The sequence below is a fragment of the Cyanistes caeruleus genome, chromosome 7, assembly GCF_971803275.1.
Source record: "Cyanistes caeruleus chromosome 7, bCyaCae1.hap1.1, whole genome shotgun sequence".
In the NCBI taxonomy this organism is placed as follows: domain Eukaryota; kingdom Metazoa; phylum Chordata; class Aves; order Passeriformes; family Paridae; genus Cyanistes; species Cyanistes caeruleus.
The window spans coordinates 36,609,567-36,623,519 of NC_141707.1; the positions used below are offsets into that span (position 1 = coordinate 36,609,567).

Sequence of the window (13,953 nt, forward strand, 5' to 3'; positions counted from 1 at the left end):
AAACTCAATACTATTTTTAAGTCCTTATCAGAACTTAAAAATACCAGGGAGGTAAAGGTGTGATAACAGTTTATATTGCACAAGCATGTTTCTGTTTTACACACAATGTTGCACCTGAAAAACACACCCCAACAGTTTCCAAATGATGCTTCAGTACTCATTGGTGGTGAACAACGAGGGGAATACATTTCCTTCTCCTGTTTTGTCTCATGTTGGTTTTCACCTTGATTAGTGAGCTGAGCAGGCTCTTACTGCTGTCAAAAAACAAGTGCCAGAATGCCTTAGGGGAAAAAAACAGCTTAAATATTGTATGCTAGGAGGCAGCATATAATTGCACATTCAAAATTACCCTCTGAACCCTCAGCCAATACTCATCAATATCATGATTGATCCATTTCTTAAAAATACATAGTAAATCCCTCATATAGAAACTAAAATTGTGTAAATACATACCTACCCATACATATTAACTGCACATGAAAAACTGATTAAAAAAATAAATACCATATTAACATTCCTAGAAACATCTGGAATTAGCATTCTTAGGTTAGCAACAGCCTAATATTTCAATATCCCTTTGTACATCAAGAATGGGGACAATTTTAATAAATCCATAGATTGCGATCAACCTCTCATTTGGACAATCCCAGCCTGTATTTCTTATATAGAAAAAAAAAAAGAAGTGAAAGAGGCTCTCAGTAAATGGCCATCACAGCTATTAATATCCTGAATATTGGAAATGCACCAAATTCCAACTTACCAGTACTGACACAGCTCTCTCCATCCTTACTGAGCTTCCAGCCTTCGTAACACGAGCACTTGACAGTGTTTTTATGCTGTTCACAAACTTGGCTACACTTCAGGTGCTTGGTGCAGTAATCCATAATCTCACAAGTTTTGTTGTCCGAAGTGAGATTGAATCCTGCAGGGCAGGAGCACACAATTCTTCCTCCAGGAACCACAGAACACTGATGGCTACACCCACCATTGTTAAGTGAACATTCGTCTGAAATAACGAGGAAAAACAACAATTAAGGGCTGCGAAAGCTGTCAGTTATGTTGTGTATAATACAGTCAACTAAAACACCTACAAAAGCTTCCAAGATAGGCAAACAAAATTTTATCTTTCTAAACAGATCTCTATACTTGTTTTTCAAATTATCTGATACGTAACCATTCATCTGGCAGCTTTACTGCAAGCCTTGAAGATTTTAGCATAGCTTCATGTCCAGGTGGTGATCAAGAGTCAGTGCTGGGACTGACACTGTTTAAAATCTTTATCATGACATGGACAGTGGGGTTGAGGGCACCCTCAGCCAGTTTTTGATGAGACAGAGTTGTGTGAGTGATGCAGCAGGGAAAAGAAGCCATCCAGAGGGATTTTCCAGGCTTGGAAGGTGAGGCCTGTGCCAACAATCTGAAGTTCAGTCAGGCCAAATAGAGGGAGCTGCACTGTCTCAGGGCAGTCACAAGTACAAATACAGGCTGGGAAAATAAAGGATTGAAAGCAGCCCTGAGGAGGAGGAAGTGGAGGTGTTGGTAGATAAGAAGCACAACATGACCTGGAAACATGAGCTTGCAGCCCAGAAAGACAAATGTGTCCTGAGGTGCAGCAAATAAAGCTGTGTCTCAAAGGAAGGAGATTCATCCCCTTTGTTCTTGTGAGATCCCAGCTGAAGGACTGAATGCAGCTCTGGGGTCCCCAACATGAGGAGAATGGGGACAATTTGGAGCAGGGAAAACCACAAAATGCCCTGAAGGCTGGAGCAGTTGTGCTCCGTGAACAGGCTGAGAGCTGGGAGTGTTCAGCCTGGGGAAGAGAAGGCTCCAGGGAGACCTCAGAGTCCTTTCCAGGGCCTAAAGGGGCTCCAAGAGAGCTGGATTTGGGACAAGGGCCTGCAGTGACAGGACAACGAGTGGCTTCAAACTGACAGAGGACAGGTTAGATTTGACATCGGGAAGAAATTTTTGACTTTTTGGGTACTGAGGCCCTGACATAGGTTGCCCAGAGAAGCTGTGGCTGCCCCTGGATCCCTGCAAGTGCCCAAGGCCAGGTTGAAAAGGGCTTGGAGTAACCTGGTCTAACAGAAGTGTCCCTGCCTAAGCAGGAGGTGGGAACGAGACGACCTTTAAGGTGCCTTCCAAGCCAAAGCATTCTACGGTATGAACTCAAGCTTTTGTAGGTGGAGAGAACTGCAAATGAGCTCAAGTCCTTTCCTACACATCGATGACCTTTAAATTGTTTACCTCCAGGAATGTTTTAAGGGGTTTGAAAATGAAAGACTTGTCTTCTTTGTGTTATCTGAAGAAAACTAAAACTTCAAGCATAAACTCAGTATGACTTTAACTAAACAAAAATCCTCACACAGGAGTGAGGATATCTAGCACATATCTAGCGCTGGAATTTCAGTGTGAGAGCCTTTTTCTCATCAGGAGGTATCACAACAGACAGTATCATGAACAATCAGAAAAAACTGTCAAAAAAAAAAAAATCAGAAAAATCAGAACAATCAGAAAAAGGTGTCTAAAAGAAGTACCACAAAGATCGCCTTCATCAGATCCATCAGGACAATCTCTTCTCCCATTGCAGAGCTTCTCAGGCTGTAGGCAGATGGAGGTATCATTAGCACAAGGGTATTTTGGTGGTCCACACAAATAGCCCTCGCAATTATCCTCATCAGACTGATCCTCACAATCAATATCGCCATCACATAGCCACGCTTTGCTAATGCATCTCCCTTGGGGAAAAGAGACAATAAACACAAGAAATCAGACTGGAAGCAAACTTTAGGAGGAAAAAAAAAACCTTCAAAACAATATACAGATTTTTTTCTCTTTTTTTTTATCACTCTTTTCTATTAAAATGTCTTTCCTTTTTGATGAGCAGAAAGAAACCCGCTCACACTTATACTCTGATGCATCTTCCACAGCTCTTTTAACAATCTAATTTTCCAAACAACACCAATTCCACTTGTTTGTGAGCTGAACAAAACTGTATATAGGCAGGACACAACTTCAAAACCTGTTAAATACACCAAATGATACTACAATTTTCTAATTATTTTTAATTTGTGCTTTTCTTCATCTCTCTTCTTTTATCTTCTACTGCAGCAGCCCTCCATGGGAGCAGTGTTTCAATATATAACTTTTAGTTACCATGGGTTTGCAAAGCAAAAGTCTTTCTAGGAAGGAGACACAACCCATTCCCCAGTGATGTCAGATAAATGATCAGCTTTTAAGCAAAATAACTACAGCAGATTAAGTTTCTTAAATTACTTCAGTTTTGGCAAACCAGCGTTCAGCTCTTGTCTCAAAAATGCAAAAAGGAATTTGTGATGACCATCAATATTTAGAAATTCAAGAAGTCCTCTTGATTAAGAAAAAAAAAAAAAAATTCATCTTTAAAGTCATGCAGGTATTAAATTAGAATCAACAAGAGCAAGGACTTTAATGAAAAGAGCCAAGACTGTGAATGCTGACACAGGTGTGTGTGTGTGTGCTCCCCTCCCAGCCTATTTTTCTACTTGCTACCTACAGCCAGGAGGATTTAGCTGTAAATTTTGATAACACTGTGACTGAACAGAAATGTCATGTACTTTATTTTCCAATAGAGAACAGATAGAACAACGGTTAATGAAGCTGATCCAGAAACTTTTGGGTTTTTTTTTTATCCATGAATTAATCATGCAGAGAAAATGAGCTGGACGAGAAGGAAGATCCTGGGAATGTTTAGTTCCATTGACAGCAATTCTGGTGGATGCCCAGGCACTGACCAGAAAAGCCTGAGACTCCTAAATTCAAACCTGTTCAGAATGAACTGACACAACTTCCTGCCCACCCTTCCAAGCTTATACAATACCAGATTTAAATTTTCTTAAAAACAAATATTTGTTGTAGATTGGATTAATGCATTTGGTTTGACATTTTAGTTTTCTATTCATGCAAAAAATGCTGATGTCCTCACAGAAAGCCAAGGGGATAAAAGACAGTGGAATAAAAATGCTGAAAAAAGCCTCATGACTCTGCAGCACTCAGGAGGAAAATGTGAGACTGTTTTCACTTTTGGTGAAGAAAATGAAGAAATGAAACTTCAGGATCAAACTACACTGAATGTGGGGTTTAAACAACAGAACATCATTTTTCCAGTGCAAAATCAACTTGAAAACAAACAGGGAGGGTTGACAATTAGAATTAAAAACTTCCACCATTTTCTTTATTGGCCAAAGCCCCAAATATCCCATACTGAATGGGCAGAACTGCACAGACACGAGGAAACAAAATTGTATGCATGATATGTACACAGTTTATCATTACAAGCGTTTCCAAAAAGTGTCCCTATTCTTTATTATCCTGAATGATCATTGATTTTATATATTACTACAACACACCAGGAGAATGCAAGCTAATGGAAAATACCAACATGAACCAAGCCAACCATAACCCAAAGTAAATTGAAGTTGCTTCCAGTAGTGCTCCTAATCTGTTATTTTAATCTTTTATGCATTCAAATGTTTGCAGAGAAAATCAGTTTCCCTGCCTTTCTTGTACCTTAGTGAAGATATGTTTTACAATGAAAGATTCATCTTTCATTATGATAGATATGACATGGTCTTAAGTAGAATATTCTTTCAAGGAATTAATCTTTGCCAAGATTCTAAAGAGATGGACTTAATGAAATATTATGACTGTCTTCAAATCATTACTTAAAATTCACTGAAGTATTTTTCCTTTATTGCTCCTTAGTGAAACTCACACTTCTGGTTTCCAGGAACCTCTTTAGTGAAATTCCATCATAAATTAATTGCCTCAATAGCTGTATCTGCCCTTTTCCATGGCTCTTTTGTGTAACACTGTGAGACAGAAGGCTTGAGCAACAACTATGTGGGAAAGCCTGATCCAAATGCTTCTCCAATGTTTTTATTTCCTATAAATATTATCAACAGAATTAACTATTCATGCACCCCTTGAATCTTTGTCAGGATAATGATCCCAGGAGGTTTTTTGACTGATTACATCTTCATCCATTGGAAAACTGTTTTGGTGGAGCATTAATTGCACCGTTTCCTCTTACAGCTAATTTTCACTGCCTAAAGCTATAATGTAACACCTTCCTAAACTACAGAATGGACTCAATCTCAATCCCATCAACTACAGAGTGTTCCAATCTGACACAATTAACAGAATGTTGTGACAGTCAATGATCTCATTTGTCCTGTAGTACACACATGGGACCTTAGACTGAATCACATTGTTTCAAAAATGTGGTCATTACTCAATCTAAAGACTTCAGTAGAAAGCAGATGTTTATAAATGACTCCTGGATAAAACAGGAGAGAAACAAAACAAAACAAAAAAAGGAAAATCAGAAAACTGAAAAAACCAAGCCTAAAGAAGAGAGCTTTTACCACAGAAAACAATGTTGCCATGAATGAAGGATAAAAATATTACCAATTTCCTCATCACTTTCTGGAAAATCTTTTCTTCCCAGCCTTCCTCAGCACCAGCTTCTTTGGTCCCAAATCTAATCTGTACTTTGACAATCCCCACTTAGACAGAACCAGTGCTGCTGCTGTTATATTCTTCCAGCATCACTGTGATCAGCGCCCACTGATTTGATTTCTTCTGTGTACATTCCTTATTTTCCATTCCAAACCAATACTACTTCTTTCCTCAAAATCTTTTTTCCTCTCTAATTTATTATTACATGTAAGGAAAAAAAAAATATAGAAAGTATGAAAAGATAGTTCAAAGAGTAGCATCAAAAATGGTTGGACACCATCAAGTGCTGCTTGAAAAAATAAAAAGAGCAAGTATGACGAATAAAATTCCAGCTCAGATGTACTGCTTACTAAACTGAAATATTCATGTCCCTTTTGCATTTGTCTTCACAGAAGTGCTTTAGTATGATCATTAGAGTAATTAGATGACATTTAAAGTTACATTGCACAGATTCTGCTCTTGGTGCAGCACTACAAACCGAAAAGTAGGGAGATGGAAAAAAAAAGGATAAAGTTATGTAGTAGATAAAATTGAGCTGAAGTATATGCCTGTAATAATTTTTAGAAGACAGAACCAGAATTTAAAATAGAAAGTTGGGCCTTTGTACAATTTAAATTAATCTAGTCTAATTTAAAAGAAGCCTAATCTAATTTAAAACGAGAAAATAATTGGCTAGCAGCAACCCAAGAGTAGTCAGTCTCAATCAGGAATGACTGCATCTCACATCTTGCTGTGAAGCCTCTAGTATATTTTTCATCACACATCACTACAAACAAATGGTTCTTGGGACCCAGCATGGGATGATAAAAATTAGAAAAGCAATTCTGAAATCTGGTAGCTCAAGTACCCTGCAGCATTTTGGCTGACTTTGGGTACAACAGCTCAAGGGCTGCCCAAGCTGGAGAGTTACAGTGAGACCAGCAAAAACTACAAAGGTGTAAAAACATAAAACAGAAAAGGAAGATATGCAAGGGGAGAAAAAGAAAGTATTTGTTTATTCAACAAATAATGCTTTTAGGGACCCATATGGCACAAGTTGCTCAATATCTGAAGGAGTCGGATGACTTGTTAGGAACAAAATGTTTAACTACTAGAGGCAAATGACAAAAAGCTGTCCATATAGGTACAGAACACCCTCCATGATAGATTCTTAACTGAATCTTGGAAAGGAATGGGGTATGATGGGTTCTTGAGAGCACCATCCCTGTTAGCAGAAATATCCCTTTTGGCTGAATGCTGACAAACTCTGGTTTTGTAGCTTGGCACTCATGCCTGTGGCATTGTGACACATTAACCAAAGCCACAAAAGCCCAGTAAGGAAAGACCCTGCAGCTACTATTTACAGACATAAAATGATAAGAAATAAACAAAAAATGGGCAGTACCATCTCACTATTGCTGTTCTCACCAGCTGCCACTTCCCTCCCAAAGAACTGTCTGCTTCAGCTCCCTCCATACACGGTTCCTACACAGACCATTCTGTATCAGATGTCACCACCCAGCATCTCTGAGGGGACAATTAGCCAGTGCCTCCTCTGCCATAAATGTGCAATCCAGACAGAATTATTTCTTTAGAATCATGCACAGAGAAAATTACATTTCTTCTGAAACATTCCAGTAACTATTTCTCATGAACCCATTACTACTCTGTTGCCCAACCACATGGAAAAAAAAAAAGAAAAAAACAACTGGAAAAGTAACTAAATAAAAATTTGCCCTTGCTGTTTTCTTCTATAGTGCATTTCTACATGCCTCCTCCAGAACAGTAGTTTTGCTCCTTCCAGGAGGAAGGAATATTGCAAGAGAGAAAATTATGACTGCCATAACTGGTTGCTCCAGTGCTGTTTCCACTCAACAAACAAGCATGATTGCATTCTCCTTCAAATCAAAACCATATACCCTTGAATTTAGCAATATGTTGATGAAAATTTTTGGATTTGCTGTATTTTTATGTGGCAGACAGAGAAGTCAGAAGTCACCCAGTAAACTGAGACAGTTCCCTCCTTTACCACAACTACATGAATACAAACATAGGGAAGTACATCAGGAGGGAATGTAGCTTGGACTGAGGACTTGGAAATGGGGTTCTAGTTCTCTGTTGAAAAGACAATTCAAATTTAAATGACATAAAAAATGACGATGAAAAGACATTAAGACAATTATGTTGAATTTAAATCCTTGCTATTTCCTGTTATTATGGCATCTGTATTTGGAAAAATCTTAGTTTACCACCAGAAAGGGGTTTCCATCCTCTGTACCTAAAGTCATTCAGGACAAGTAAAAAACCATAACCCAGTCTAAGAACCAAACTTTTCTGAGAGAAATAAAACCTATTAACTAAAATCTGCACTTATCTTGTATTCCACATTGCCTCTAACCTCTCTGCTTTCTCTTGACTAAAGTAGTAATATCTTGTCTCATTAGCTTTCCAAATGCAGCTGATGAAAATAAACATCATCTATTGAGATTTATTCACCTTTCTTGCCACTAATAATTCTGCTTTGGCCACTTGGACTGGTGTTAGCTTTTCCCCATTTAGGTACTGGGAAATACATTTGCTCCTGGTGCTGACTATTTCCTGTATCAGGTTTTCTATCAATCACCTTCAGGAAACACAACACACTGTTGGAAGTGAATAATCAATTGTTACTTATAGAAAGTGTTTCAAAACAGCTTATTCTACACGTCTTTAGGGAAATAGTAAGAACACAGAAGGAAATGGGTTTTTTTAGACACAATTCAGTATTCCATATTTCTTTTTCAAGACATCATGATTTTTATAACTTTAAAATCCAAGAGCAAGTAAAATACTTTTGGACAGAGGTCACACAACTCCTCTGACACATTTATTGTGTTTAGTTGTAACACAGACATGTGAATGGGTTCTCCCTTCTTTCAATATTTTCAGTTGAGCAATATATATTCAATATAGCGACAACAATATTCTTGCTTCTTGTAGCATTCATTAAATATTGCTGTGAAAGTTATTTTAGCCCTAATAAGACACAAAGCTTTGATAAAAATGACAAAAAATATTAATACTGTGATGACATATTCAACTTTTCCTTAACTGGACTTTCCATTAAAAAAAGGTTCCATCTAAACATTACTTTTTATATCCTTGTGTATCCTCATGCAATGATTGCCACATTCTTTTTACATCTTTTAGTGAATTGCATCCTCATGCAATGATTGCCACATTCTTTTCACATCCTTTAGTGAATTATACTTAGAGGAAAAAAAACCCAAAAAAAACCCCACAATCAAAGAATGTATTTCTCTTCCACTACTACACTTAAAATTTCCAGTGCTGTTGTAATTCTTCTAAGTATTCAAGGTATTTTATACCATTTTATTCAACTTCTAGGGCCATAAAAGAGAAATAGAAGAAAATACCTGAACTTTGGAGTACTATTAAATGTTTTATTTAAGTATTTGGTGTGATGTACCATCACAGAGAGTGGTTTCAACTTCAAGTCATCTCAAAACCCATCCATTTTATGTTGTAAATCAGAAAACAGAGCATGTAAATCAATATTATTTTCCTAGGTAGGAATACAATGAGTAATCTCACTTTATTAGTATTAAGCATTAGTTAAAGAGTAGATATGTGATCAAGCAACACAAAATCACACACATACACAGAGTAAGTGGGAAGAAAGTACATCTGCAAGTGCCTACCTGTACTCCTGCAGGAGAACTTTGTTTTGTCATCACACGCTCTCAGAGTTCCATTACAGCCTTTCTCATCACTCCCATCTTCACAGTCCTTTTCTCCATCACAGCGCCACAGCTCAGGAACGCAGTTCCCATCAGGACTGCACTGAAATTCCCTCCCACTGCACCTTCCAGGAGAGGGAGTTTCTTAGAAAAATAAGAATAACATTGAAGAATTTGCTCGTATGCCTTTTTTCCCATTCCAAGTCTACACTGACTCAGAATCCTCTTCCTAACCCAAGCCAAAATCAGAGTCCCCAAAATGCTCTATTCCATCCTATAACTCATCACCCCAACACAAGCTTCAGACAAACTCTCTTATCCTCCTCACTTTCTTCACTCCCCCTCCACCACATGCTTAATACCAGTTTTTATTTCCTTGTTTCACATCTGTCAGACAGGAAGGAGTTTGGAGCTATAAGGAGGACCAAAGCTGATGAAGTTTCCTTGGTGCTTTGTAAACCCCGTGCTTAATCCTAGAGCTGGTTTCCCTTATCCTTCCTTGTTCTTATTTACCCAACAAGATCCATCTCCTGATGCACAAACCCTGAAAGGTCTAACAGGCCCCCACTCGTGCCTGGTTTGTGCTGTAGCAGCTGGAGCTGTTCCAAGGAGCTTCACTCAGTGCAGCCCTGGAATCAGTGCTGACTGCTTCAAACAATAATTACTGGGAGATTTTAATTATTCATCACATACATAATTCTCTAAGTATTTTCTAGCTTATGGCCTTTTCTATTTTATTCTTGCTTTTCTTTTCCCAAACTGTTACAACTCTATTTCAATTATTTAATAATATACTAATGACAATAACATGAACTTTAAAGTAATGGCATGCTTATACTTTCCTGTTTTCACCAGAAAGCATTATTTGAATAAATTCTTATAGCACTGTTTATAAATATACATTTTATTTTTTTTATTCAACATTGCTTTGTTGGTTTTTTTCTTACATAATCTACATTCTTGTATTCTGTCGTAAAAGTTTAAAGCAAGGCTTTAAGTTTCAAAATAGAAATGAACAGGGGTAAAAGTGGGTTGTTCAGTTCCAGACTAATCATTTTGATTGAGATAGATAAAAATTGTTTTTTGTGAATATTGAAAATAAGGACTTCACTTGTGCCAGCATTCTGTTTATTCATGCATTTAGATGAGGTATCCAACTAGATTTAGAATATGAAGTTATGAAAAGGGACCAATAACATTGTGTACAATTACTTTGTTGTAAAAAAAAAAAAAAAATTAGGAGAAAAATATGAAAGATATTCCCTTATTCTGATCTGATTATTCTTTATCCTTTACCATAAGCATCCTTCCTTTCTCTCCCCACTCAAATAAATACAATGTATGGCATTTAAATAGGGCTGTAGTTTGTTAAAATGCTTTTATATTAAAAAAAACCCCTCACACTAAAAGACTTGCATCACACAAAAATGAGAGTATTACTGTTCCACTGCATGAAAGAAAAACAACAGAAAATATCAATAATCACTTAAAGAATGGCTCTTACAGTCTCTTCACCTAAACAGCACACACCTCTGCAATAAGACAAACACCACATCTAGCATAATTCACTGAAGTAAACCATAAAACTTATCTCTCTGTAATACCCGTTCTGTTTTCAAATGCATTCCTCTTCATGATACACTTCTGTGTTATCCCATTGCACTTGACATATTTCCCATTCCAGCCTTTACCAAGGTTAAAAGCATCTTCGTTTTTTCCATTGGCTGAAGGTCAGGTATTTATAACAAATTATTCTCTGTGTTTATAAGCATTAAAGATTTGGAAGGGGGGAAAAAAATAAATCAATCTAACCTTCCCTGCTGCAGTTTGTTTTGGTTTCATCACTGAAATCCCCACAGTCGTTGTCACCATCACATGCCCAGTGCCCTGGGATACATCTGCCATTCTGACACCGGAACTGCTCGGCAGAGCACGAGTGAACACAGCCCAGCTCGTCACTGCCATCACCACAGTCATCATCTGCAAACAGCCACATTTGAAAAGATTTTAAAATTTAAAACACCTGAATGAAATATGTAAGGAGGGAAAATAATTTTCAAAGAGAAAATAAAAAAAGGTAAATAAAATAGTATGTTTTCTGCCCATGGGCATCAAATTATTTCTAATTGTTTCAAATTATTTCTAATGCACATAATACCTTAAATCTTATTTACTAACAGCACTCAAGTCTGTGAGTGCCATCAAGCTATCCAGTTTTGGGTTGTTTAACCCCTTACTCAGTTATGTAATCAGAGACACCGGCAAGGATGAGAAACCTGCAGATTTTCTTAATTTCTTTAGCTGTGTGCAACTGCACAGGCTTTCAAACACGGTCAGTTTACTCTATTCTCTGTGAAAACCTAAGATAGTTAATCACAGACACAAACAGCTTCGTATAAACTAAAATAAAAACCTGATGAATTTCTTTTCAATAGTATTAAACTTTGTTTCTGTGTGTTTATAAGAGTGCAAAGTGAAGAAAGCACATAAATAACCATGGACTGCAGTTTCTCATTACTCTAATGTTGTAGTCATTACAAGTCTAAAGGCAATTCCTGTAATTTGATTGTGGTCATCAAGGGAGGAAGGAGATAAATATGTTAGGTACACTCTAAAGAGTCTCCATGCACAGAAATTCATCAGCACACTGTGATAATTTCGGGAATTTGTCCATTTACAGCTAAAAATTCCTGTCAGACAAACAAAATTATAGAAACACCAAATGCTTTGGAACAAACCAATGTTATTAGGACTGGAGCAACATTATTCCCACACCATAAGCTCTGAGAGGAGATTAATTTTAACATTCAAATGTGCACTTTTCCAGTCAAAAGAACTAAATACATTGTGAATTCTTGCTGGCCTTCACTCTTCAGGGATGCTATTTATTTAACTGAACTTGTCCACAAAAAACAAAAAATCAGATATATTTGTCACTGAAATATATGTGAAACATGAAATATCCATGTTATTTTCTAAGAACAGAAAATATTTTAAAATTTTGTATTTGTACCTATTACAATATCCAGTGCCTCATTCCTTATCTGCACTTTCAGTGTTGGTGATTTCTAGGTCAGGTCAGTAATTTAAAAATGCTTTATTCTCTGACCACTTACAAGCCAAACTGACAATATGAGTCTCAGAAAAAAAGAACATCAAAGCAATATTTATTTACATCCCTCATAATCATTTCAGATATAGAGGAGCTGATACTTGCCTGAATCACAGAGCCATTTGCTGCTAATGCATCTTCCATTTCTGCAGATAAACTGAGTTAGGGGCTCACATGTTGGGAATTCTGTGAAAGCATTCAAAAAGAAATAAAATCTATTTAACATAACATCCTCTTCAGTAATATTCTGCCACCTTCCTATGTGCATAAATTACACAAGTGTGTTGTAACAAACATCTGCACCTTCCAGGTATTTAATCTGGAGAGGAGAAAAAGGTGAGACACCGAAAAGATAAAATAACTTTATAGTAAATACTGTCCAAACCCTACTTTTCCTCACCATGGGCCATGAAATTCATTACTCTGTGACAAATGGCCTGGTCCAATATTCCCATCAGACCACGCCTGGTTTTCCCACTAAACGTGACAATATTTAAGATTAACCATAGCTTGATGACTGATACAAACTCTATTTTCCATGTGTTGATTTACAAAAGGGTTCTCCAATTGCAACAGCACTGCCAGTGAGAGACAGGAAATGGAACACTAAAAAATGGGAAGGTTAAGTACCAAGCTAAAGAACAGCCAAGAAATAAAGTTCCTCTGCACTGGCATACTAAAATACCCAAAATTAAAATGTCAGCCTTCACAAACAATTCCTCCCAGCATTCCAGCAAAGCAGTAGGAATCTGAGACAACATCATTCACAAAAAATTGTCTGTATTGAACACACATATTTCTTTCTATAGTTATTAAATATGTTTCTGAATAGAGTAACTTAAATATATTCTGAATTTTTTCAGACTTTTTTTTCTTCTAAAGCAAATGAGATAGGTAGATGTGTGCATTGATTATTAACTTGTTAAACACCCTGGAAAATACTGAAGAGTTTTTCTAAACTTTTAAAACATGCCACATAAATATAAAACTTTCTTAGGATGAGAACTGAAATCACTTTGTTTTTACTGAACCTCACAAAGTTTTGTCTTAAAAAGTCACACTCTGATGAAGCACTAAACCAAACCAGCTGCATCTAATAGGAGATTTAAAAAATAAAAATTTTTATTTAAAAATTAAATCATGAACACCAAGAAATTAATGGAACAGATTAAAAGATCTGAAGAAATAGTCCATGTCAGCTAAAAGCATACAGAACAAAGGTCATGGGAAGGATTTCTGAGGGTGCCAGGAACATCTGTGTTCCTGAAGTGCCTGAGAACATGAGGCAGAGGCAGAGAGACTGTTCTAGCACTGAGATTCAATGCTGTGCCATTAAACAGAGAGAACTTTGGGGAATGTTAAATACAAGTCACCTGTTCACTCATCCTACCTCTGTACACAACTGAACTTATTTGATTTGAAGCAATTACAAGTCTACCTTAATAATATTATTATTTTTATCCATGTAAAGACTTAATTTTTCACCCCATCCATGCAAGTGCTCAGTGCCAGTTTGGATGCAGCTCCAGTCTACTGGGAGGAGTCCCTTCCCATGGCAGGGGGTTGGAACAAAATGGTCTTGAAGGTTCTTTCCAACCCAAACCAGCCTGTGATTCTACATTG

General features: G+C 37.0%; 1 protein-coding gene across 2 annotated transcripts in view; it reads right to left on the reverse strand.

The window, feature by feature from the left end:
- Window positions 1-13,953, reverse strand: part of LRP1B (LDL receptor related protein 1B) — a 623,130-nt gene that overhangs the window by 186,225 nt on the left and 422,952 nt on the right. Inside the window, exons 18-23 of one of the 2 annotated variants that reach the window (XM_086896593.1) lie at window positions 12,436-12,516; window positions 11,031-11,198; window positions 10,823-10,942; window positions 9,180-9,362; window positions 2,538-2,738; window positions 761-1,006 (exon numbers count right to left, since the gene is read on the reverse strand). In XM_086896593.1, coding sequence (XP_086752719.1) covers window positions 761-1,006; window positions 2,538-2,738; window positions 9,180-9,362; window positions 10,823-10,942; window positions 11,031-11,198; window positions 12,436-12,516 — 999 coding nt within the window. The remainder of the gene's footprint in view (window positions 1-760; window positions 1,007-2,537; window positions 2,739-9,179; window positions 9,363-10,822; window positions 10,943-11,030; window positions 11,199-12,435; window positions 12,517-13,953) is intronic. The other variant, XM_086896592.1, reaches the window with a different exon arrangement.